At 43.2% G+C, this 26706-nt stretch overlaps 1 protein-coding gene and 1 pseudogene across 2 annotated transcripts; one reads left to right on the forward strand and one right to left on the reverse strand.

The window, feature by feature from the left end:
* Nucleotides 1-270: 270 nt before the first annotated feature.
* Birc2 (baculoviral IAP repeat containing 2) lies at nt 271-21069 on the reverse strand. 2 transcript variants are annotated; one of them, XM_038322592.2, is made up of 12 exons: nt 20953-21069; nt 19337-19501; nt 18645-18813; nt 17327-17544; nt 16312-17039; nt 16127-16226; nt 10827-10905; nt 8506-8551; nt 3650-3886; nt 1234-1488; nt 937-978; nt 271-855 (listed from the first exon to the last, which is right to left on the reverse strand). In XM_038322592.2, the coding sequence occupies exons 5-12, from the start codon at nt 17036-17038 to the stop codon at nt 662-664; spliced, it is 1680 nt and encodes a 559-aa protein (XP_038178520.1). In that variant the 5' UTR covers nt 17039; nt 17327-17544; nt 18645-18813; nt 19337-19501; nt 20953-21069; the 3' UTR covers nt 271-661. The 2 variants fall into 2 exon arrangements, with proteins under 2 accessions (XP_038178520.1, XP_038178519.1); XM_038322591.2 differs by having other exon boundaries at nt 16312-17544.
* Nucleotides 17503-18597, forward strand: LOC119809258 (annotated as a pseudogene).
* Nucleotides 21070-26706: the final 5637 nt, after the last annotated feature.

Raw genomic sequence — 26706 nt, forward strand, 5'->3', positions numbered from 1 at the left:
TCCCCGAATCCCACCAAAACCTCCACAGCAGGCAAGTACACTGCTTCTTGTAAGTTCTCATGTGGATTGAGCTGAGTGATAGTGAAGTCTTCATCCAATGCTTTATTTGCAAAGCATACAGTTTGTTAGCTAAAGAGATTTTCGTGAATCACCTTGTTAGAAACACTTTAGGGATTTATTTTATGAATTTATTTATTTTAACTTAAGAGCAAATGAGGGCAACTCTCTTAGGAAAATTACTTTTCAATCAGGGGAGAAAATGATGATGCAAACTTTTAAAACCTCTTTATTAGTATGTTTCTCACAAACGGGGAAATCTTATTTACCAAGTAACAGAAAAATCCTTATTTTCCAGAGGGAAAAACACCAAAAAGCATGGGGCACCCTAGCCGCTGAGGGCCAGGGCTACCGGTTTCCAGGATTTCTGAGCCCAGAAACTCCTGAATGACACACAGAAGCACCCACTCCGTCCACAGCTTAACAGCAGAGGAACTTCCCTTGCAACTGCACAGATTAAGATTACATACACAACACTACTTTTCATGAAGCAAGATTATTAATTCTGAAGAAGAGCAAACATGAGTGTACTAGCTGAATCGGTAATTCATTCTTTGTCCAGACGGCTTCCAGTACCCAGCAATACTTTAGAACCACTCTTCATTTATGAGAGAAATGTACGCACAGTCCCCTTGATTGTACCCCTGCAGATGGGGCACTTTCTCAAGGAAGGGGCACATTCCTGACAGACTACCAGATGACCACAAGGAATGAACACAATAGAAACCTCTCTGTCCATGCACACTTTGCAAGTTCGTTCTTCTTGCAATCTCCGCAACTGCTCTTCCAACGACAAGCCTAAGACCAAAAAAGAGTGTGAGTAAAATGTGGTGTCTACAAAGTAACAGAGACAATGGTGGAGTACTGACTGCACTGTACCTGAGACATCTTCTGCTGGAATATACTTCATATTCTTTTCCACTGAAAGGAGACAGCATACAAAAATCATTACTCTAGCAATATAAAACTTTTAACCTACTATTTTTATGTAGATTTTTGCTACAAGGAATACTACCTAGACAGTAAAATACACCAGTTTTTTTTGTTTGTTTGTTTTGGTTTTTTTGGAATAAGTAATATGTAAAGATTACAGTTCAACTGGGTTTATTTTGCTTGCTCAACAGAGAGATGAACAAAACCCTAAGGGTATCTAAATACTTTCTCCAACAAACTCACCAAATAAGTTCTCATATAATGTGGAGTCGATTTCCTTCAGACAGGTTTTGAAGATGTTGGCTGCAGCATTTCCTTTGACTAAAATGGTGTCAATCAGTTCTCTTGCTTGTAAGGGTATCTGTGTTTTCTGTCTGATAATATCATGTTCCTGCTTAGTAATTACACTGGCCTCAAGAAGATTGTCCAAGATCGGAAGGACACATGTCAACTGCTGAAAGAGGGCCATTCTATTCTTCCGAATTAACTGCAAGTCACCTTCAGTTAAAAACAAGCAAGAAGAAGGATGCATTAAATTTCAAATGCCCCCAACTACAGGCTCCATATGTAGTCAGGATAGCCCTTCCAAGTGCTGGGGCTACAGGCATGAACCACCCAGCCGGGTTTACATGTGCTAATGTCCTTTCAGGGTCCACACCATCTGTGAACGCAAGGGCTTAGCTACAAATCAAGATGAACTTTGCTGGCTTGCCCAGAAAGTCTAGCCATTTTAGCCTTGTTCCCCAATATACACCTCAGCTTCTCAATCTGAAATAGCAAGAATATAGCACCTTCCTTAAAGAGGTCAATAAAATGCACTTACACCGCTTAACACAACACTTGGCACATTTTATAAATCTAAATTTATAGTGAATCCAGCTTGTTCCTAAGCGATTACCTCACTTCAGAGGTAAGAAATCTTAAGTTTAGCTGAATGAGCTGCCTACCTACTAACTGAAAAAGGCCAGAATTTAAACACAGATCTGTCTCAATCCAGAAATTAGAATTTCAAACATTTTGCTATATGGCCATATAATAAGGCTGTCTTGAACTCGTCCTCTTCTTCCTTGGGGGTGAGGGTGGGGATGCCACAGCAGGCAACTTGTAGGATCAATTCTCACCTTCCACCATGTGGGTCCTGGGCATCAAACTCAGTCATCAGGCTTGGCAGCAAGAGGCTCACTGACCTGAACTGTTTCTACCTTTAGTTAAGGACAAAAGTGTTTTCAACCCAATACTCCAATTTACGCGACACACTGAACCTTCGCTGCTCTGATAGCTCTCTAAGGTTTTTATACAGTGTGTGTGTGTGCGTGCATGCATGCGTGTGTGCGTGCGTGCGTGTGCATACACAGTGCCACGGCATGCATACAGCAGTCAGAGGACAACTGTAGGAACTGGTTCTCTCCTCCTATCATGTGCACCTCAGGTGCTGAGCTAAGACTTTCAGGGTGGACAGCAAGTACCTTTTCCCACTATGCCATCTTGTGAGCCCTCTGCTAGCTCTGTGATTGTCTTCTGGAACCTAGTGTCCCAGCTGCTCTACATGCTCCCTGACAACAACCAGCACTCTCACACCATCTGCCTTTGCTGTTTACATATTTAGACATATGAAAATATTTGTTGAAGATATAATTACTCAAGAGACTTGTTAAGATGTGAAAAAAATCTAACCGGGCAGTGGTGGCACATGCCTTAAATCCCAGCACTCAGGAAGCAGAGGCAGGCGGATCTCTGAGTTTGAGGCCAGAGGTCTACAAGAGCTAGTTTCTGGCCAGGCTCCAGAGCTATAGAGAAACCCTGTCTCAAAAAACCAGAAAAAAAGAAAAGTGAACAAAATGCACACAAATATCAGAATCGTGCATACACTGTTGTTGGCTGTGCAAAGGACCACAGCTCAGGGTGTCATCTTAAGTTGGCTTTTTGGTATAAGAATCACCTACCAAGGATTACCAGTAAAATACCATATTAGAAACCAGACTTGAAGGAAGTTTATTTAAACAGTAGAAATATCTGAATCTTTTAAAGAGATTCTTGATATGTAGTCTAGGCTGTCCCTGAACTTGGCATACTCCTGCCTTACTCTCCTGAATGCCAGATTGTAGGAACTAGGCCTATTCCACTATAGTCAGCTCTGAATCAGTTCTTAAATCTTGCTTTAAAAACTGAAAACTATTTCTTTTTATGTGTATGTGTATGGGCCTGCGGGTATGTGTGCCAGGTGCATACAAAGATCACAAGAGGGTGTCAGACACCCCAGACACTGGACTTGACATGGGTGATGGGAACCAAACCCAGACCCTTTGCAAGAGCAGCAAAAGTTCTCAGCCACTGAGTCATCTCTCCAACCCCCTAAATCATGCTTTTAAAATGTAGCTAAGTAAAAGGAAGAAATGCAATATAGCTCAAGAAAAAAACTTTATTGTAAATCTGGGTATGGTAGCATATATATGTCATCCCAGCACTTTGGCAGTGGAGGCAGGAAGCTCAGGGAAATACAAGGACAGTACTAGCTACAGATGGAATTTGAAGTCACCTGAGCTTGGCAAACAGACAGTTTAGAAATACTGGTGGTGGGGGAGAGGTGATAGATGTGAGCTGAGGATGCTGCCGTGTAACATGTAACTTATGTTACACGCAGCCACCAATACCACAATACCTGATGCTGTTTCTTCAGTCTGTCTGTCCTTCTCTTCTCTTCTTTCACCCTCAGCACTAACAAGTGCTGAGACAATATCGCTGACGGTCCTGTAGTTCTCACCGGTGGCCAGGATTTGCTGCTGAACCGTCTGTCTCACCAGGCTCCTACTGAAGCCCATTTCCAAAGCTGCCTTAACCACAGGCGTGTTCATCATGATCGCATCTTCTGAACTTTCGCCAGGTCCGAAATGCACAACTGTTTGTAAACAAATTTGCTAATATTAAACTCCACAAGGTTAAAACTATGGAAAATAAATAATTATCTTTATTTCCATATGCTGATAAGGGAAATATATCATATGCATTAGTTAAATTAAGTTACCGTCAATAAATTTTAAACTTGATAATGGTTAAATGAGAATACAATTAATGTACTATGCATTTAAAAATATTACTTCCTACAGTTCATACATCTAGGCGTACTTAATAAAAACTTGACCACTGTTGATGAGAAGGCTCGGTGGTAAAGGCGATTGTTGCCAAGCCTGACAGCTTTAATTTCAATTCACAGAATCCGTAGGGTAGGAGAAAAGAACCAACTCCCCAAAGTTTTCCCTGTTTAAAAAAATGATTTATTTTCTTTTAAGTGGACTGGTGTTTTGTGCTTGCATGTATGTTTGTGTAAAGGTGTTGGATCCCTGGAACTGGAGCCACAGAGAGTTGTGAGCTGCCATGTAGGTTCTGGACATTGAGCATAGGTCCCCTGGAAGAGCAATCAGTGCTCTTACCTGCTGAGACGTATCTTCAACCCCCAAAGTCGTCCTCTCGACCTCCACACACATGCTGTGACATGTGCACCCACACGTACAAAGTACATACATACATCTTAAACATTTTTTCAAAAATCAAGCAAGCAAGATGGTTCATGGTGAAAGGGTTTCTGCACAAGCTGACCCAAATTCAGTTCCTGAAACCCACAGGAGAGGATGGGTCCTGACATAATTAGCCCCCTCTGTGTCTCTCTCATACACAATAAAATGAAATAAAAATTAATTTTTTAAAAGATCTTCCTAAATTTTCTAATATACATTCATTTTTAAAAAACCAATATGCAGCCGGGCAGTGGTGGCGCACGCCTTTAATCCCAGCACTCGCGAGGCAGAGGCAGGCGGATCTCTGTGAGTTCGAGGCCAGCCTGGTCTACAAGAGCTAGTTCAAGGACAGGCTCTAAAAAAGCTGCAGAGAAACCCTGTCTCGAAAAAAACAACAACAACAAAAAAACAAAAAACAAAAAAAAACAAAAACAATGTGCTACAAAAATGAAGAAGTGAGAAATTACCTCCAAGGAGGAAAATCAGAGAAACAATTGAACATGTGATGGCACAGACAAAGCCTCGGGTCCTTCCCTGACACTCATAAAAGAGATTTAACAAGGTATTTCCCCCCCAAATAAAAATCAATAAATAAAAACAGTAGGAAAGAGGGTTAACATGGGGGTACAGCTCCTTTGTAGAACGCTTATCTAGCATTGGTTGATAGCACAGTAAAACTAAACACAACAAACAAGCAAAATATTACAAAATTTAAGAAATGGTGGGGTAGCCTAGGTAGAGGGCTTGTCTGCCATACTTGAGAATTCCATTTCCAGCAATCAAGCATGTAACCACTCTCTTCCCCTCATAAAGGGATTAGGTGTGGGGCTGGGGCCCTGCACAGTGTGGTGAGTTCTTGCCAAGCACACATGAAGCATTTGGGTAGGAATAATACCACCAGTGGAGATGTATCAGACTTGAATGAATAATGTCTAAATGTTACGTGAGAGAAAATAACAAACATGGGAAGGATAAAGCTATAACGAAAATACAGTTAAATAAGAAAAAGGAATGATATTCTGAATACAGAGGTTATGACGATGAAAATATAAGGTGATGAAAGTAGGAATCGAGAGACTGTACTTTCCCAAGACACTGTACTGCCACCTGCTGGAAACTTGAACAATAAACACACAAACACCTAATGTCAAAGTGTGGAGAGCAACCTCCTCAAAAGCATGTCTGAAGAAACCAAAACAGCCTTGATCCCTAATGCCTCCTCTAGAAAATAATACTGAAAAAAAAAACAGTACCCTAAAATGGAAATGGTAAAGTGAGCAATGGGAATGTCTTAAGAGAACAGCAAACATAATAGCCCTAAAAAAGGACAAAAGCTTGGCATGAAATAAAGGTGGTAGTAGACAGTAGGCAGCAACCAATGGTATGCAGCTTTGTAAGGTGGCACCAGACAGTGGACAACAGCCAATGGCATGCAGCTTTGTAAGGTGGTAGTAGACAGTGGACAGCGGCCAATGGCATGCAACTTTGTAAGGTGGTAGTAAACAGTGGATAGCAGCCAATGGTATGCAGCTTTGTAAGGTGGTAGTAGACAGTGGACAGCAGCCAATGGCATGCAGCTTTGTAAGGTGGCAGCAGACAGTGGGCAGCAGCCAATGGCATGAAGCTTTGTAAGGACTGTCTACATCACCCTAAATTTGCCAGAACTCTAGGGTCTTGAAGGTGACTGGACACATGCAGAGGTGGACTAGAGGGCAACCTAAGATCAGGGAGAACTGTAAGGATAGATCAGGTAGCCTGGATGAGGCTGGCAGTGGGTAGATGGTGAGTTTCTGGTCAAACTGTGAAGGTATTAGCTGGTTCTATAGTTGGGTGTTATGAACTGAGATGGGGACGGTGAGAGCAGAACCTCTGAGGAATGAAACAGAGGAACCATTTGCTTTGGTATATTTACTGAAACAGCTACTTCAGCCAGAAATGGAAGCACTTGGAAATTGAAGCAGAAAACTGGACATTGCAGCCTGGCATCCACGTGACCTGAGGACAAGTATTGTGTCACTTAGAAATAAAGGAGCTGGCAAAGGAGACTGCTCAGAATCAGCAGAAGAATGCTGTCAGGGAAGCCAACCACAGGGGTGTGCTGAGGACACAAGCCTGTGTGCTGGAGTGCAGTTGTCACCCCAGCACTGGGCGGCCAAGAATACAGCACAGCATGCTTCCCAAAGCCGCACTCAACTGCATCAAATGCCGGATGCCGGGTTAGTAAGAGATCTGCTAATACAGCAGCTTCCAGTGACTATGACAAGATTCCTTCCCTCTTTCCATTACTAAAGCAACGCTCACAAATCAGCAGCAGGGGACATAGTCCAGAGGACGTGGCCAGGTATGGTGGCATATACCTGTGATACAGCACTCAGAGGATGAGGCTTCAAAGTTCAAAGCCAGTTTGAGTCAAATTATTAGCCCCTATATTAAAAATGAATGAATAAAGGAGAAATACATAAATAACAGGACAGAGAAGAGAGTACATGGAGACTAGTGGTTCTGAAAGAGTTCTCTTTCCAGTCTTCTATCTGGTCAGTGAAGAACATGAACTAGAAAATTGTGGCAAGAGCTCAACTGCTGTGGAGATGGCTCAGAGGGAAAGCGCTTGCCAAGCAGCCAGAATGGTTTACAGAACCCATGTAAAGAAGAGAGAACTGACTCCCGAGAAGAATCTTCTGATCTCCACATATGCACTGTGACATGTTCGTGCCCAAAAATACATCATACACACATGTACAACCTCTTATACATTCATATATACATACATACATACATATGTATATATGTATTATGTATACAATATTCTGTCTGTGTGTATGTATGCAGGCCAGAAGAGGGCACCAGACCTCATCACAGATGGCTGTGAGCCACCATGTGGTTGCCAGGAATTGAACTCAGGACCTTTGGAAGAGCAGGCTCCTAACCACTGAGCCATCTCTCCAGCCCTTATACATTTCTTTTAGAAGAGAATTTTGTAAATTAAAAACTTGAACCTGTGAAGAAAGAATGTGCAGCAGTCATTCTGAAGACTGGCAAAGTCATTTTATAGACAAAGTAAGATGCACATTTTAAGAGGCTGGAAATACAGCATGTTGTACCAAGACATAGCATGGCATAGCATGTGTCCAGCATACACAAGGCCCCGGATTCTAGTCTCGGCATCAGCCTAAATAAACTTTAAATAAGAACAGCTATCCAACTCGAGGCCTGGTCTACAAGAGTTAGTTCTAGGACAGCTAGGGCTGTTACAGAGAGAAACCCTGTCTCGAAAAACAAAAAACAAAAAATAGAAAAAAAAAGCAGACAAACAAAAAACAGCTATCCACTCCTTCACCTTCCCCAGTTCTTCTACACAGGGACAGGTACCAGTACTTAGGTACTCCTTCCTTTCCTGACCAAGTCCCTTACCTGCTGTGGAGTCGAACAGTTTCCATGACCAAGTGCCTAATCTACTGCGGAGTCATGGTTTCTATATCTTCTCTGTTCCACTCCACAGCTGCCAATGCCTCTCTTGAAATGGTGAGTCAAACCAGCACTCCCCTCTGATGTGATTAGAACATAAACTGATGGCTCCTTCGGCCTTGGAGACCATGACACATGAAGATCACATACACTAACTCCTGAGCTATGGCTAAAGGGTAGCTCTAATCTAGAGGCCACTGCACTGAAGCACCTGTCCCTGCCTTTATACCTAGCACCCAGCCCATCCTAAATCAGTGCAAGCCTGGCCTCTTCAAACATACTGGGCACAGCAACCTCTCCTCTCTAGAGGAAAAGCTTATTCCACCTTTCATTTGACACAGCGTTGGCTATTTGTTTTCTATGTGTCTTGTCTCATAAGAAATGTCCTAGAATCTTTTAAAATGTCAAAGCTTAATAAACGTAATTTTCTAGTTAATGTTCCACAGTTTTCCATGTGACTCCCTTTAATATACTTTCATTCTTAATATTCTTTAAAAAAAAAAAACTTATAGTTGCATTTAAAAGGTTTCCTACTTACTTGGAGGGTCATTTTCTTCTCCTGGGGTGTCTGAAGTGGACAACAGCTATGAAATAAGAGAACACTTAGCAGGTAAATCAGGAATCTCAAATAGTCTAAACAGCAAAGTCAATAAGATAGGGTCTCACTCTGTTGCTGAGGCTGGCCTAGAACTCATGGCAATTGTCCCGCCTCAGCTTTCCAAGTACGGGGCTGATGGGATGAACAAGCACACCCAAGCAAACAACAACATTTACTTTAATAAATGCACACACCCTTCAGGAAACTGGGTGACTCAGATACTTTAAGACAGGTATGTTGGGCTGGAGAGATGGCTTAGCGGTTAAGAGCATTACCTGCTCTTCCAAATGGTCCTGAGTTCAATTCCCAGCAACCACATGGTGGCTCAAAACCATCTGTAATGAGGTCTGGTGTCCTGTTCTGGCCTGCAGGCATACATGTAGACACAATGTTGTATACATAATAAATATTTTTTAAAAAAAGACAGGTATGTAGCACAGGAGGGAAAAACTAGGAGTTCAAGGCCTGCCTCAGCTCCATGTCTCAAACCTCTGTAATAAATAATTCATATGAACACTATACTTGGTTTCATTTCACCATAGTTATCACACAGCTATGCTTACACTTAATCTACATCCGATTTAGAATTCAAGTATATCTTCCATTTCAGAGAACAACATGACAACAGTGCCTCCTCATTCCATTGAAAAAGCAGTATTGCATTTGGGTAACTCTTAAAGGGTCTTAACTCCTAAAAAGATTTTTGTTCATTTGTTTTTTTTTTTTTTTTTTTTAAACTGGGAAAGACTAGAGACATAGCTCTTCAACCCTATTAAAAAAAAATTCTATACATGGCAGGATATAAGATTTTTCAAAAAAGTAAAAGAAAAAACAGTATTTATGAAGAAGCCTGAACAGCAAGCTAGAAACAAAACTATCAAGGATTCAGTACCATGGCTACATGACCTGTAACTCAACACAGCAACTCTTCTGAGCACACACCCATAACCTCAGGTGTCTAAGCACACACCCACAACCTCAGGTGTCTCTCTGAGCACACACCCACAACCTAAGGTGTCTAAGCACACACCCACAACCTCGGGTGTCTGTCTGAGCACATAGCCACAACCTCAGGTGTCTGTCTAAGCACACACCCACAACCTCAGGTCTCTGTCTAAGCACACACTCACAACCTCAGGTGTCTAAGCACACACAGCCTCAGGTGTGTCTTCCTTCTTAACCATATTTCTTTTTTTTTTTTTTTTTTTTTTTTGGTTTTTCGAGACAGGGTTTCTCTGCAGCTTTTTTAGAGCCTATCCTGGAACTAGCTCTTGTAGACCAGGCTGGCCTCGAACTCACAGAGATCCGCCTGCCTCTGCCTCCCGAGTGCTGGGATTAAAGGCGTGCGCCACCACCGCCCGGTTTAACCATATTTCTTTTCCTAACTATATTGCTATTTCCTAACTAAATTACTATACGAATATAATAAACTCCAATTTTGCCTCAAAAATTGATTATGGATTCCCCATCTGTATTCTGTGAATATGTTTTATTACCATTGGTTAATAGAGAAGCGCCTCTGGCCTGTGGCAGGGCAGAATAGAGTTAAGTGGGAAAACTAAACTGAATGCTGGGAGAAAGAAGGCAGAGGCAGAGAGACGCCATGCAGCTGAAAAAGGAGACAGACAACCTGGAACTTTACCGGTAAACCACAATCCTCGTGGTAAAACACAAAAAAATTAGGAATGGGTTAATTTAAGATGTAAGAGTTAATAAGAAGCCCAAGCTAATAGGCTGAGCAGTGTATTAATTAATATAGTTTCTGTGTGATTATTTCGGGTCTGGGTGGCCAGGAACAAACATGCAGCCTCCACCGACAAAAAATTTTGTACAAAGAATTAATAAAATAGATGTAAGTATCACTTCTGAGATATCTGTACTTATTCTATAGCATAGCTCAATGCTGTATTTTTGTATGCATGGAGCAAACACATGGACCTGTTCACGAGGGTGAGTGCAACTACATGCGCATCCCTGTGGAGGACAAAGGCAGACACAGATGTTTTCAGCAGTTCTACACCTTGTTTGTAAGACAGGCTCTCTGTCCCATTCAACCTAGAATTCACTGAATAGGTCCGTTATCTGGACAGAGCACTCCATGGAGTCACTGGTCTCTAACACCCTAGGGTTACTGATACAGGCTGCCACACTCAGCTTTGTCTGTGGTGCTGGGATCTGAATTCAGGGCCTCACACTGCCTAGCAGGCCCTTGACCAAATGTATCACCTCCAGAGTTCACGTCAGTCTGAAGAACAGTTTACCTGTTCAAGGAGATGAGGATATCTAGCTTGAATCTCATCAACAAACTCCTGCCCTTTCATCCGTATCAAGAACTCACACCTAAAATATAAAACAAAACTATTTTAAATTATTTCATATCAAAAATTAACTGATTATTCTAGAGAAGTGACTTACAAATATTCTTAATTATACCCCACAGAAAAAGTTTCCCATCACAACCCAGTAGCCATTAACCAAACCACCACCCCAGCACACATTCCCAGGGTGGCAGTGCATCCTGTCATTTTCCTGCTGCTTTCCACTTACACACAACAAATGGAAACCTTCTGGACTTAGAAAGGGCAAGAGTTGGCATGTGAAAAACAATGTTACAGACATTGTCTTTTTTGTGGCTAACACTATTTCAAAAACTATGACTCATTATCTATTAAATTTCATTGTTCACAATATAGTAACTGCTAATCCTACTCTAGAGTTCACTCTCTTATCGTGAAATACAGTCCACCACACTCCCTCCAGGAAACACATGACCAAGTACTTTATCTCCACATTTTGTAGCAATGTCTCACAAATATTTAAATCACTAAAACCTCTTAGAGGAAGTTCACATAACAACCACTGCCATCCCATCCCTTTGGAAGAAATGTTAAACTAGGTGTCCAATCTCAAATTTTCTTGTAAAAGCATATAAACAAAAATCTTGACCTATGCTCATGCTATGTGAAAAATTAAAGATGAATCATATCCCTAAATGTACATAAAGCCCTTTTGCCCTTCCTTAAGTCATAATGTTGCTTCATAAGAAGCTTGGAAGGGAAGCTGGAAATAGCTCACTTGCTGCTCTCGCAGAAGAGCCACAATTCACTTCCCAGAACCATGTCAGGAAGCTCACAACCTTCTATAACTCTAGCTCCAGGCGATCCAACGCTTCTGGTCTTCTTGGGCATCTACACTCATGTGAACATACCACAGGCAGTCACACACTGTGCTGGATAATTTGGTTTTGGGAGCGGGGGTTATTTCTGGCTTTTTTGTTTTGTTGGGTTTTTTGGTTTTTGAAGACAGAGTTTCTAAATTTAGTCCTTGCTGTCCTGGAACTCACTTTGTAGATCAGGCTGGCCTTGAATTCAAGAGATCCACCTGCTTCTGCCTCCCGAGTGCTGGGATTAAAGGCATGCACCACAATCACCATGCCTGTGCTGGATAGGTCTGTGTCAACTTGACAAAAGTTAAAGTCTTTTGGGAGAAGAGAACTTCAACTGAGAAAAAGCCTCCATAAGATCAAGCTGTAACATTTTTATAAATAGTGACTGAACGAGAGGGCCCAGTCCACTGTGGGTGGTCCCAAGGCAAAGCTGGCGGTCCTGGGTTCTATAAGAAAGCAGGCTGAGCAAGCCAAGGGGGAGCAAGCCACTAAACAGCACTCTATCATGGCCTCTGCATCAGCTCTTGCCTCTAGGCTCCCATCCTGTTTGACTTCCTGACCTGACTTCCATTGATGATAAACTCTGATGTGGAAGCATAAGCCAAATAAACCTTCTCCTTCCTAAGTTGCTTTGGTCATGGTGTTTCATCACAGCAATTCTGTGGAATAATCCTCTTGCACACTGAAAAGATTTATCACTCAAATTGATCTAATAAAATGCTGATTGGCCTGTAGCCAGGCAGGAAGTAAAGGCCAAGCAACTAAACTAAGGATGGTGGGAAGAAGGGCAGAGGGAGAGGAAGTCACCAGCCAGACACAGAGGGAAGAGACGAACGTGCCAGGCTAATAAAGGCACTGCTACATGTCAAAGCATAAACAGAAATATAGGTTAATTTAAGTATAAGAGGTAGCAACTAACTAGTCTGAGCATTTATAATTCATATTCAGTCTCTGAGTGGTCATTTGGAAATGGATGGGAAAGAAATGTCCAACTACACAGCAATAGTAATAAGTCTAGAAGTAAGAATATTGATGGACCAGACTGACTCAGTCTTAAGGATGGAAGCAATTTTGTTATAAGGTCAGAACAAGTTCATTTCTGTTTGCTGCAAAAGTCATGCTTTAACCTGTTTCTGGAATTTGACATGCTCCCCACCCTATGGAGTTTGACTGGTCAGTCACCCTCTGAGTATATCCTGATAAGATCAGATACTCTGCCAAATAACTTTAAAATGTTCATCCAAGTGCCTACGTAACTAAAATTCCTCTGGAAATTCTCCAACCCTTGAAAACCACCTAGTCCTACAGTTTTTGGACTATATAAACCCTACCTTCTCTCATGTCCAATGCTGTTTTTTCAAATCCTGCTTTAGGGAGATAGCCCTGAGTGACTACAAATAAAGCTTGCTTAATTTAACCAAAGAATGTGGGTTATGATCTTTACTCTCATTCAGTGAGATTAACAAATATAAATCACAGATTAAAGGAGAGTTTGTAAGAATGCTATCAGAAAGATGGCAATGTTCTTGGCTGTGTACTTCTATAACAAACCCAAACTAAAGAGAGCTGTCCTTGGAAGAAAAAGCCCAAGGAGGGCTCAATAACCCAATTAACATAAACTGAAGACAGATATGTGGGTGGAGGCTGTGGCAGTGGTGGGTGTTTGAATACCACACTCAACACCAGGGGCTCAACCACCAGGATCATAAATGGGGGGGGGGGGAGGAGAGAGAGAGAGAGAGAGAGAGAGAGAGAGAGAGAAGGAGAAGAGGGGAGGGGGAGGGAAGGCCCACTGGGGAGACATCTGGAAACAGATGGACACAGAGGATCAGTAGTCTGGCAGGCAAATACCACCATGGCTCTTAGGGGCTTGCTTTGAGCAGAAACCCAGAACCTTTGCCACTGAAGTCATCAACAACCAACCTCATGAGGTGTCAAAGCAAAAATCTCTCTAGTGTGAACTGGCACTGAATTCAGAAGCTCCTCTGCCATAGAGCAGCCAGTTCCCACCACTACTGCTGAGGGACCGTGGAGGCAGAAAGAAACAAGAGCTGCAACACTCTGCAAGGAACCACCTCCCTTCCTGACCCATGCTCTGCACCCCAGGGCTACAGAACAGAGCCTGTGCCCTACACGCACTGTTCTTGTGCTCTTCAAGCCCAGCCTGCAGCTGTTCTGCGCACCTGTGCTCCACATCTACTCCAGCTGCTCAAGGGATGCGTCCTCATCTCAGACATCACCAGTGCTACTGCCCCCACCATTGTGACAATACTCACAAGTCAGAACAGGTGTCTACAGGGGTCCCATTGGCCAGGATGTTTCCCATGACAGAAGAGATCAAGTCTTCAGCCTCACCACCAAAAGCTTTGCTATTGCCCTGGACACAGAGAATCTCTAAGACTGTCACTGACAAGGACATCAGCTAATAGAGCTGCATGGAGACTATCGCACTGGGCTTCCCAACGAGGCAAAGCCTACCATACCCTGACAAGCCCAAGCCCTCACACCTAACTATAGTTAAAGCTCCTTGTTCAATAAAGTCACAAAATCTAAGAAGCAGGGCTACAAGAAACTTAAAAAAAAAAAACAAAAACCCTAATAACAAAGGAATGCAATAATTTTCCAAGAACTCAAAAGAAGGAAGAGAAAGGTGTTTCCATACGACTAAATAAGCTATTAATAATACTCATCTTCAGGGAGCTTGGTGAGTTTCAAGAGAACAAGACAGATAATGTCAGCAATAATGAGAGAATACAGCAAACAATTCTCAAAAACATAGAAAAGTACAAAATTTACAGGTAAAGACAAATACAAAATCACCTCCAGACTTCTCCAAACTGTAATGTGGAGTGTAAATCAACCAACTCTAACATAAAGGTTAAGAGGAAAACACTGGGGCTCAGGGTCTGTGGCTATCTACTAGAAACAAAGCCAGATTCAATCTTCAGTACTACCCCAGCCCAGCACAGTGCTAAAACAACTGCAGCTACAACTATAGCTACACCTGTCCTATCAAAGACAGTGTTAGAAACAACTGCAGCTACAATTATAGCTACACCTGTCCTATCAAAGACAGTGTTAGAAACAACTGCAGCTACAATTATAGCTACACCTGTCCTATCAAAGACAGTGTTAGAAATACCTGCAGCTACAATTATAGCTACAACAGTCCTATCAAAGACAGTGTTAGAAACAACTGCAGCTACAATTATAGCTACACCTGTCCTATCAAAGACAGTGTTAGAAACAACTGCAGCTACAATTATAGCTACACCTGTCCTATCAAAGACAGTGTTAGAAATACCTGCAGCTACAATTATAGCTACAACAGTCCTATCAAAGACAGTGTTAGAAACAACTGCAGCTACAATTATAGCTACACCTGTCCTATCAAAGACAGTGTTAGAAACAACTGCAGCTACAATTATAGCTACACCTGTCCTATCAAAGACAGTGTTAGAAATACCTGCAGCTACAATTATAGCTACAACAGTCCTATCAAAGACAGTGTTAGAAACAACTGCAGCTACAATTATAGCTACACCTGTCCTATCAAAGACAGTGTTAGAAACAACTGCAGCTACAATTATAGTTACAACAGTCCTATCAAAGACAGTGTTAGAAATAACTGCAGCTACAATTATAGCTACACCTGTCCTATCAAAGACAGTGTTAGAAATAGCTATAGCTACAATTATAGCTACACCTGTCCTATCAAAGACAGTGTTAGAAATAGCTATAGCTACAATTATAGCTACACCTGTCCTATCAAAGACAGTGTTAGAAATAGCTATAGCTACAACTATCATATAAAAAACCAATGGATACACAACTTAAAAAGCTATAGTGACATCAAAGCATGAGATGCTGAAAGGACAGAGGCAGAGACTTTGTGTAGCTGAAATCAAGTTATCAGTTTACATAGCAGACTGCTTTAAGATGTGAGGGAGGCAATCCTCAACTGAGGGTCCCTCTTCCCAGGTGACCCCATGTGTCAATGATAGAAACTAACAAGCAGAACAATGGTAAAGACATTAAGTATAGTAGATCCTGACTGCCCTGTATTTCCTCCTTATCCACTCTTCCCTAACAACAGATTATAACCCCTAGCACCTAAAATATTACCTAAATATCTGATAAATAAGTGAACTGTATGTACTAAAATCTAGTGATAATGATCATCTGTTAGTCTGTCTTTACTGAGATCAAAGATTAGTCACAGCTGAAACCTGTTCAGAGGTACACAGACTAAAACTTTAATCCGAGCACTCTGGGAGGCAGAGGCAGGCCCAAGGCTGTTGAGTTCAAGGCCAGCCTGGTCTACAGAGCTAGTTTCAGGACAGCTTAGGCTACACAGAGAAACCCTGTCTCAACATAAAACAAAGAACCAATTACCTTGGAAACCATTTGGCATGTTCTACCCAAGGGTCATCTCCAGATTCCCAACATCTCAAGCCACCATCACAACAAAAGCATTTGACATCATCATTGCGATCTAAACAAGAAAAAAAGGCCAGAAACTCACTCGTGTATTCCCATAAACAAGCTAATAAAACTCTAGTTCTGCGCCAACATCTTACCCATGTAGTAGAATCCAGCGCTTGCCAGCTGCTCGGGCTCAACAGGAACACTAGACGGCCAGTACAAAAACGTCCTCATTCGAGCAGTGTGAGTCTGCATGCTCAGATTTGAGACACTAAACCTCTGCGTTTCTGAAGAATTTTCCAGAAATGGACAGTTGGGAAAATGTCTCCGGTGCTCTGACATAGCGTCATCCTTCGGTTCCCAGTTACAAAGCTTCCCACCACAGGCAAAGCAGGCCACCCTGTCTCCAGGCCCTACATAATAGAAGCCGGCTCTGGCCAGGTCAGCTGGTGACAGAAAGCTTAATGGCCACACACTGTAAGTAAGAAATCTGGCCTCTTCAGTAGTCATGGCGTAGCTGCAGGGACTCGTCCTGGACAAGCAGTCCTCCACTGCTCTGGAGTGAAGAGGGTTTGAGGACGAGCTGGAGTGACTTCCACCTTGCTCCAGAGGTGACGAACGTACAAACCCACTTCTCACAGGGGCTGTGATCTCAGGCGGGCACTGCAGACCAGCAGGAAGCAGGGTCTGAACAAAGCTGCAGCTGGGGTACAACTGTCTGTGCTTCTCAACAGGGCTGTCCCCTTGTTTCCAGTTGTCCAGCATCAGGCCGCAGCAGAAGCACTTGACCTTGTCATTGACACCCATGTAATAAAAGCCAGCGCGAGCCAGGCTCCTTTCCGAGACAGGAACCCCAGCGGGGAAGGTCGAGTACGTGGACATTCTGTAGAGCTCACAGGAAAAGTCATATTTTATTTTTTCTTTGCTCTCTTTTGTCCAATTTAGTAAGGTTGTGCTATTCTCCATTATCTTTTTGGGTTTTTTGGTGTAAAGTACCTTGAACAACTCTTTGGGAGACAGTTTTGTGCATGAGTAGGGACAGTATTTCTGACAGCTTAAACTGCCCTATGAAGCTTCTCAGTTTACACAAAGATCTCTACCACACAAAGAATACAAAAACAAGCTCCTAACCAGGTAGAATTCTCTCTGACTGGATTTATGTGAGCTCACCTTCACAGAGGACAACTCTCTTATTTTTCAAGATCATACACTACTCAGGACTCTGGAATCATATGAACTCTTCTAGGTAAACCAAGAGTTATTCGCCCATAATTTACTTTCATTAAAAGTTATGAAGTCAGCTTCAGTCGGACAGGCATGGAGAGTCTTCTGGAAGGATCGTCACGATGGCTGCCCAGGGAGTGCCGCAGGTCCAGTTCAAGCTCGTCCTGGTGGGGAAGACGTCATTCGTAAGGCACCACTAGACGGGTGAGTTTGAGAAGAAGTATGTAGCCACCCTGGGTGTGGAGGTGCACTCCATACCAATAGAGGGCCCATCAAGTTCAGCGTGTGGGACACAGCCGGCCAAGAGAAGTTCGGGGGCCTGCGCGATGGCTGCTCCATCCAAGCGCAGTGTGTCATTATAATGTTCAATGTAACATCAAGAGTTACTTACAAGAATGTACCTAACTGGCATAGAGATCTGGTACGCGTGTGTGAAAACATCCCCGTTAGCCCACCAAATCCAGCTGGACTGGGACTGAATGAGCATGGGATCAAACTGGACCCTCTGAATGTGGCTGACAATTGGGGCAAACTGAGAAGCCAATGATAATGGCACTGTGATTTGTCTCTACTGCATGTACTGGCTTTTGGGGATCCTATTCTATTTGGATGCACACCTTCCTAAGCCTGGACGGAGGGGGGAGGGCCTTGGACTTCCCACATGGCAGGGTACCCTGCCCTCTCTTAGGACTGGAGGGGAGGGGGTGAGTGGGGAAGCAGGAGGGAAGTGGGAGGAGGGAAGTGGAAATTTTGATTCCTATTATCTATAAAGTAATAAAAAATTATCAGAGGAAAAAAGAAAACAAAACATTCCTATTGTATTATGTGGCAACAAAGTGGATATTAATGACAGAAAAGTGAAGGCAAAATCTATTGTCGTCCACCAAAAGAACCTCCAGTACTAAGACATTTCTGCCAAAAGTAACTACACTTTGAAGAGCCTTTCCTCTGGCTTGCCAGAGAGCTCACTGGAGACCCTAATTTGGAGTTTGTTGCCATGCCCACTTGCCCCACCTGAGGTGGTCATGGACCCAGCTTCAGCAGCACAGTACGAGCACGATGTAGAGGCTGCTCAAATGACTGCCCTTCCGGATGAAAGTGAAGCTGGAGCCTGCGCCAGAAGTCTAGTTTATAGGCAACTGTTCTGTGACGTCAGCAGTGCATCGTGTGTGACACTGTATTTAGCTAAGCAGATCGTGTACTTCACTGGATGCTGAAGGAGTGAATGTGGCAGTTAAAACATACCTTCTTTTTTTTAACATACCTTCATTTTTTTGGACTTGCATAGTTAGCTGTTTGGAACACAGTTGTTTCCTGAAATTTCAAAAATAAGACTGCTACAGTCACATGGCACTATTCAGTCAGTGGTAAAATCTTGCTGTCATTTCCATTCTTTTTGTTTAGAATCAGAATAAAGTTGCATTTCAAATAATCTAAAAAAGAAAAAAGTTATGAAGTCTAGATACTAAGTCAATTGCTAACTATATCGGAAAAATTATATGCAGGCTTTTTCCCCTTATAAGGATTTTAATACGACATCCAAACTACTCTATCAAACACAAGTAACTAAACTCACTCCATGGTCCTATTTTCTAAGAGCTAATTTCTTTCCTACAGCTCATGTTATACTATCTCAGGTGCCTTCTGGGGAAGTTAACACACAGCCCTACCAAGACTATAGCGTCTGGTGAATGGCCTTGCCTAGAGCTTAGACTGCTATTCTTCTCACCTGTTAAATCCCTTCCTGTGTCTATCACGTAAACACATCTCCTCGACAGACAGTATCTTGTTAGTAAAGTTAACTAGACTGCATTTTACAAAGTCCACCTGGGCTTCATTTAAGTCTGTTATAATTAAGGATGAATCACTTTATCAAGACAGCTGTCTTCAGTTATCATAAGTATCTACCGACCCATTTACCACAGCATTTCTGCTGCACAAATGTACCATACTTACTAGCCTTCTTTTTGAGAACTCAACATTTTCTATAACTATTCATACCCAAAAGTACACTCCATGGAATTCAAAATGGATTCTTTATACATTTTTTTCATATTTCCATGACTGGGTTTATTTCTAGAAAAATACAGGAGGAAATGAAGACTCTTCAGTGTTGTAAATCTGAAAGAAAAAAAAGGTATTTTAGAAAACTAATTGCATAGCAATTATGGCCTCTTCAATTTATGCAGTAATACCTGAAACTGTCTCATTCTAGATAATGCATCCTATCTCCAGCAGTTTTTACTCACCCAGTCTTAGCAAAGCACTTCCCAGAACACTGCTTGTCTCTGAAATGCACAGCTTTCTACAGAGTAAAAAGTAAAACTCTGAAGACAGGTGGACATTTCCACCCTGGAAGAAAAATGATGCCCAATTTCACATTTGTTGACTGTATTTATTATTTATTTACAGTTAGGCAAAATGTACCATACTTCATGGGCATTTTTTTTGAGGTTTTTGCTTTGTTGGTTTGGGTTTTTTGTTTTGTTTTGTTTTGCAGAAACAGGATCTCATTCCGTAGCTTAGGCTAGCTAGGAAGTCAATGTAAAGAAGGTGGTTTTAAAACTTGGAATTCTGTCTTAGCCGCCCAAGTGGTTGACCACACTACTACTAGGTTGCTTTTATTTTCTGATTTAAAGATTATTTTGATAGGGCACTTCACTGGAGACAAAAGGCACCTGTGGGTATGGAACAGGCATTCTGCAGGGCTGTTGATGCAGCTCCATCATGAAGGTAAAAGGTCCTGGGTTTAATCATCAGCAATTATTTAAAAAAGAAGAGAGGAGGAGGAAGAACAGTAACTAAACAAAGATTCCCGGGCCTACTTGCAATTTCAATCTCAACACTTGGAAGACAAGGCAGGATGAGATGCTCTGCCAGTGGGAACAACTGATCTAGTCAGGATTGAGCAGGCCTAGATAAAGGTATCAGGGAGAGCTCATTAACACAACCCGTTAAGGACAATCATTCCCTAACAATTCCAAAGCAACTATCATAGAAAGCATCTCAAAAGCAAAAAGGACAAGTGCCAGCAAAGCACTGGCCCGGTACAAGGCTTCCACTGAGGCACGGCTCACCCACACCAGGTGTTACGTGTACAGCGAGAACCGTTCTCAGCGCACACTGAAGGAGCGTGGAGGTCGGAAAGACGTGTTTCCCCATAAAACCGTGGAGTTATTTTTCACCTCCCTGCCGCACAACCGGCTCGGTTTGAAGGCAGTGAAAGCAAAACCTCTCGGGCGAGTTTAGAACCCTGCGGGATGGGCGTGGTGGGGCATGCTGGTAATCCCCGCACCCAGGAGACTGAGGCAGGAGGATTGTCGCAAGTTGGAAACCAGCCCGGGATGACTCAAAAAATGAATTAACTAATTAATAATAAATAAATGTATAAATGAACCGAAAGGAAAAGAAAGCAAAATTGGAAAGCAAGCCGTTGCCAGGGCAAGGACTGGGGAAGCGCGCGGTGACCGCGCCGCGTTGAGAACAGAGGGCTCTTACAACCGCGGCTGCGCTGGCTTCGGGGAGCCGAAGGCGGCCCGCTCGCCCCGCCAGGCGGAGGGAGCAGCACTCACCGCGGAGCCGCAGGACCCGGGCCTCCCGAGCACGGGAAGCCGCAGCACCGAACTCTCCAGCCGCAGCCTTCCCGAAAGCCCCCGCGGCCAGCTGGATGCTGCAGACGCGCGGTGACGTCAGCACGGCGCGCGGCCACCGCGATGGCGGGTGGGGGAGGAACTAAATTAATCACACGCGCCTGTGCCTGCGTTCGCGCCTGCGTGTTGGAGTTTTGGAAGCCGAACATCCGGGCCTCGGTGCCCGGACCCGAACGAGGCTGGGCCTTCGCGAACGCCTGTCCGAGCCGCTCCGCTAGGTGTTTGGGACTTTGATTCGTGTGCTTTAACTTGCGGTGCACCTTTAAGGGTGGCAACCAGGCAGCTGACACACTGGAAAAGCCCGGGAAGGCGGCTCACAGATGTGTGAGCTGGCTTCGGAAAGCCTGAGAAAAACGGACTACACTAGTGTGCATGTGCATAAATATAATATAATTTGGGTTTTGGGTTTGTTTTTGTTTTTTTTTTTGTTTGTTTGTTTTTTTGTTTTTTTTAAAGATGGGCTTTGACATTGGTAAGCCGGCTGTCCGGCGTGGTGGCGCTACCTGGAATCCCAGGAGTTCAAACCCAGCGGTGGTTAGCACACCGAGGCTACCTGAGAGAGACTTCTTGGGGCGGGGAAGCAGAATGCATATTTCTTTTTTTAATAAAAGCACCAGGGCACAAACAAAAAAGATAAGGAAAAAGCAGGGGACTGGTTTGGAGGAAAGTTAATAGTTGTTAATAGTAGAAGGATTAATAGTATAATGGGGAGAGTATGGTCAAAGTGCATCATATATCTGTGATGAAATTGTGGAAGAATACATTAAAGAACTGGAAATTAAAACCTCGATTCATTGCCCCCAGGCGTCTCCGTCTCCCCACCCCCACCGCCCCTCCCCGACAAAGCACACTGAGAAGGACTTTGCAATGCTTTTCACTTTTTTTCTTTGGTTGTTTGGACTTTGCTTTTGATTTTTAATTTGTTTGAGAAAGAGTTTTACTGCAGGGCTCAGGCTGGCCTAGGATTTAGCATCCCAATTGAGCCTCCTGCGTGCTGGGATTAGAAGTGCACGCACTAAGAGTGAGGTTTGAAATCACATCTTCTCCCCGGGAAACTCCAGGGGGCAAACATTTCAAAAATTTAGAAATAGCAGGCCACTATTAGGAAGCCAGGGGAATTCCAGGACCCTGAACCATTTTCCATTTCCTTTCCCCCCATCATTCCCATCCTCCAGTGGGTCAGTCACGGAACAGGCAATCTTCTGTCCCAGAGTTGATAATAAAACGAAAGGATGTGTCACAGAAAAGAGTGGCATGGCTACCAATGACTAACTTCCAAAAATACGCATGGATGCCAGTGTTTAATTCAAGTAACTACTTCTCAGAAAGCTACAAAAAAACAGTCCTAATACTTGTGGGACTCAGCAAGAATTGTGCAAAATGAATTCAAGAGTATGTTTCTTTTTCAGTTCTTGTGCTGTCCAAAACGTAAGATAGAGAATCTACTTAAGTATACAGAAAAATTCCAATTCCCAAAATTCAGAAGCTTAAGAACTTACTACTTTTTAAATATTGTATAATCCTGGAGACCAATCATTTATTTTGTAACATTCTTTCCCTATTGTCCATGGAGAGCTGGTAATTTTATATATGTATGTATATATATATATATATATATATATATATATATATATATATATATGGGTGTGGTGTGTGTGTGCATATATACATATATGATGTTTTAAATATATGAATTATATATTATATATAAATATTGAAGTGGTTATGTCATTTCATCTTTATATACAAAAAATATACAACTCAAGATAATTGTGAAGGAAAAATAAGACTGAAAAGACTTCTGCAACATAAGCTGTATAATAAAGCCAGGGGCTGCCGGAGAAGCTAGGTAACAAGGAGGACCCTAAGAGGGACACATGAATGCCCTGGGAAGGGGAAACAGATGCGACTTACTGGGTAAACTGGGGGTTCACGGGTGTAGAGAGGAGGAGAAGGGGGATAGGAACACGAGGGATCAGGATGGTTCAGTTGGAAGAGGGATAGAGAGGAAGAGCAAGGAAAGAGATATCTTGATAGAGCTGTGGAGTTAGGGAGAAACCTGGTGCCAGGGAAACTCCCAGGAACCCACGAGGATGACCCCAGCAACAGTGGAGAGGGTGCCTGAACTGGACTTCCCCTGTAATCAGATTGGTGACTAGCCTAATTGTCATCACAGAACCTTCATCCAGTAACTTACGGAAATAGATGTAGAGATCCACAGCCAAGCACTGGGCTCTGAGAGTCCAAGTGAAGAGAGGGAGGAGGGATTGATTATTTGAGCAAGGGTGGTCAAGATCATGACAGGGAAACCCCACAGAGACAACTGGCCTGTACTAGGGAGCCTGCATGGTACTGACTTAGGCCCTCTGCATGTGGATGACAGTTGTGTAGCTTGGTCTGTTTGTGGGGCCTCTGGCAGTGGGACCAGGATCTCTCCCTGACAGGAGCTGGCTTTTTGGAGTCTGTTCCCTATGGTGGAATGCCTCACTCAGCCTTGATGCAGGGGAGGAGCTTGGTCCTGCCTTAATTTGATATGCCATGTTTTGTTGATTCTCATAGAAAGCCTGCCCCTGAGGAGCGGATGGGCGGTGGGGGGGGGGTGGGGGAGGAAGGAGATGGGGGAGGGGACGAGAAGAGAGGAGGAAGGGGAAAAATGTAGTTGGTATGTAAAATAAATATAAAAATACACTATGCACATGCAAAGATGATAGATAGATAGATAGATAGATAGATAGATAGATAGATAGATAGATAGATAGACAGACAGACAGATAGACAGACAGACAGACAGACAGAATAAAGCTAGGGCCTGGAGAGATAGTAGTTAAGAGCACTGGCTACTCTTACAGAGGACCGTGTTTAGTTCCTAAAATCCACACACACCTCCATTAACTAGATTTTCAAAGGATTTGATGCCCTCTTCTGATGTCCATGGGCATTGCAAACAAGTGATGCAAAGCACAGACATACAGGCAAAATGCACACAAAATAAGAAAGAAAAAGGTAAATAAAGAAAAATGTAAATTTTCAAGTTCTTAGTAGTACACCTTTCTCCACTTATTAAATTGTGGAGACCACTCAGTATAAGCTCATAGAGGCGAATGTTATGCTGGGATACACGGCATAAATACACTATAATATATTCAACTTAAACAATTTGATTTAAAAAGCAATTAAGAGCCAGGGACAATGGTTCAGGTTAAGGATTGCTGAGAGATCAAGGCCAGCCTCGAATATGCAGCCAGTTCCAAACTAGCTTTGCTCCTGTCTCCGCGGCTTTGATAGTAAGAGTAGGAACAGCCAGGGGGCACGTCTACAAGAGCCAGAGGAATAATAGGTCCCTGAACCACAAACTAGCATCAGAGCCAGTGAGCCACCATGATGGTGTTACAATGATGATAAAGGGAAGACACAGCCAGGTACCAATGTTCATGACCACCATGGTCCCCTCTGCCTACCATCGGATAGCCATGCAAACTGCAGATCTCAGAGCCCGGGTAAGACAGAGGCTTGTGTTACTGAAGCAAAGAAGCATGGGATGGCCAGGAGACTTGAGCCCTCCTCTCTCCACCTCTTTCCTGCCTGACAAAAGTGGCAGAGCCAAGACCTTTCCTTTTCTTTTTTTTCTCCTTCTTTTCAAGACAGGGTTTTTCTGTGTATCCCTAACTGTCCTGGAACATACTTTGTAAATTAGGCTGGCATTGAACTCACAGAGATCTGCCTACCTCTGTCTCCCAAGTGCTGGGATTACCAGAAACCTGGCTCAAAGACTACACAAAATTCAAAAGATTGCCCATGTTAAAAACTGAAGAGTTGGTTCAAGGCCAGCCTGACTTTCAAAGAGCTAGTTCCAGCACAGGCTCAAAAAGCGACAGAGAAACCCTGTCTCAGAAAACCAATAAATAAATAAATAAAATTGAAGGGCTAATTCTAGGCTGTGTGGTATAATTTGAGACAAACCCCAACATTACAAATAAAATACTAGAATGAGTTTTCTAAAGAAAAAATATTGTATATCCAGCTTCTTTCCCACTGAGAGGCATTTGGGTGGTCTCCAACCACAAATACTGTTGTAATTAACAGTTTTGGATAAATGCCTTACTTTATAATATTTTGCTAGGAATGGGTTGTTAGCTTCTTGTGTAAAACACATATTTTTGCTGGACACCTTCATCTGAGGGAATGTTGGCAACTGCAAGCCAAATGAGACAGGGTCTGTCTCTGGGCCTAGAGCTAGACCGGCGGCCAGCAAGTATCAGTGACCCTGTCTTCTGTTCCCCATCACTGGAATTACAGGCACGTGTGCAGCCATGTCCAGCAGTTTACTTAGGTGCTGGGGACCTGTAGTCAGGTCCCCAAGCTTGTGCACAAGCCCGCCATCCTGAATGTGACTTTTCCGAGAGAGCTGAGTCGGTGAGAGGAGGGCAGGGCAGACAGGGAGGTCAGCATGAGAGGGCCAATTCAGAACAAGGCATAATGATACATCTGGATGAGAAAGAAGGAACCTCTGGCCTCGGACTGCACATACACCTGCTTAAAATAACTGAAATGAGTTACTTCCTTTAGCAATCCCTTGATAATGTTCCCCTTCTATTCAGATACATCCCAAGACACATCATACAAACAAGAGATGGCCACTTGGTCTAGACCAGATTTGGGCTCATACCCAGTAATGCACACTGTATCCTGTGACTGAACTTTTAGGGGAAAATCCCCAATTTACTATCTTATGCTGGGTGTTCATTTGATTACCATGGGAAGGGACACTCCATAAACTAGTCCTCTCAGCCAAAACAGGGAACCCTCACCAGGTCCCTTTGCAACCAAACTGCTTCTTCTCTCGAAGCCCGCAAAACCCAGACAAGCCTTGAGCATGCTCCCTCTCGTCACCACACCTCTGTGACACCATTTCTTTCTGAGCCACCCGCCTGCTTTACTTTGAGTAAAGTATTCTTGCTACTTTGCAAATGGCGTGCAACTAATTTCACTCTCAATTAGATACCAAGAACTCTGCAAATTCCCAACCCAGACCCAGATCACTGGGAACACATTGGAATTCTTCAACCCAGACTCTACCCTGCTGTTGCTCAAGGCACTTAGACAAGAAAGTCTTCCTTCTGAAACTTCTCCCACCACTTCCCGTCTGAGTCTGAGTGGAGGCCTCCATGAGCTTTCTAGAAGGCTTCCCCTGTGAGGAACTTCCTGTTTGCCGTACTGTCTTCCCACTGCAGCCAAATAAGGCTCTTTGCACACCCTGCTTTGTTCTCTGTTGCTGAGAACAAAGTGACTAAAACCAACTCAGGAAGGAAAGCTGCTTTGCTTGCAGGTGACAGTCCATTATTGAGGGAAGCCAACACAGGAACCTGGAGACAGGAACTAAAGCAGAGATGGGGAGAAACACTGCCCACTGCCTGGCTTTTTTTTTTTTTAAGATTTATTTATTATGTATACAACATTTCTTCCATGTATGCTTGCATGCCAGAAGAGGGCACCAGATCTCATTATAGATGGCTGTGAGCCACCATGTGGTTGCTGGGAATTGAACTAAGGACCTTTGGAAGAATAGTCAGTGATCTTAACCTCCGAGCCGTCTCTCCAGCCCCAGCTTTCTGGGTTTGCTCAACCTGCTTTCTTATAGTACCCAGGGCCATTTACCTAAGGTTAGCACTACCACCG

The sequence above is a fragment of the Arvicola amphibius genome, chromosome 3, assembly GCF_903992535.2.
Source record: "Arvicola amphibius chromosome 3, mArvAmp1.2, whole genome shotgun sequence".
Taxonomy (NCBI): Eukaryota; Metazoa; Chordata; class Mammalia; order Rodentia; family Cricetidae; genus Arvicola; species Arvicola amphibius.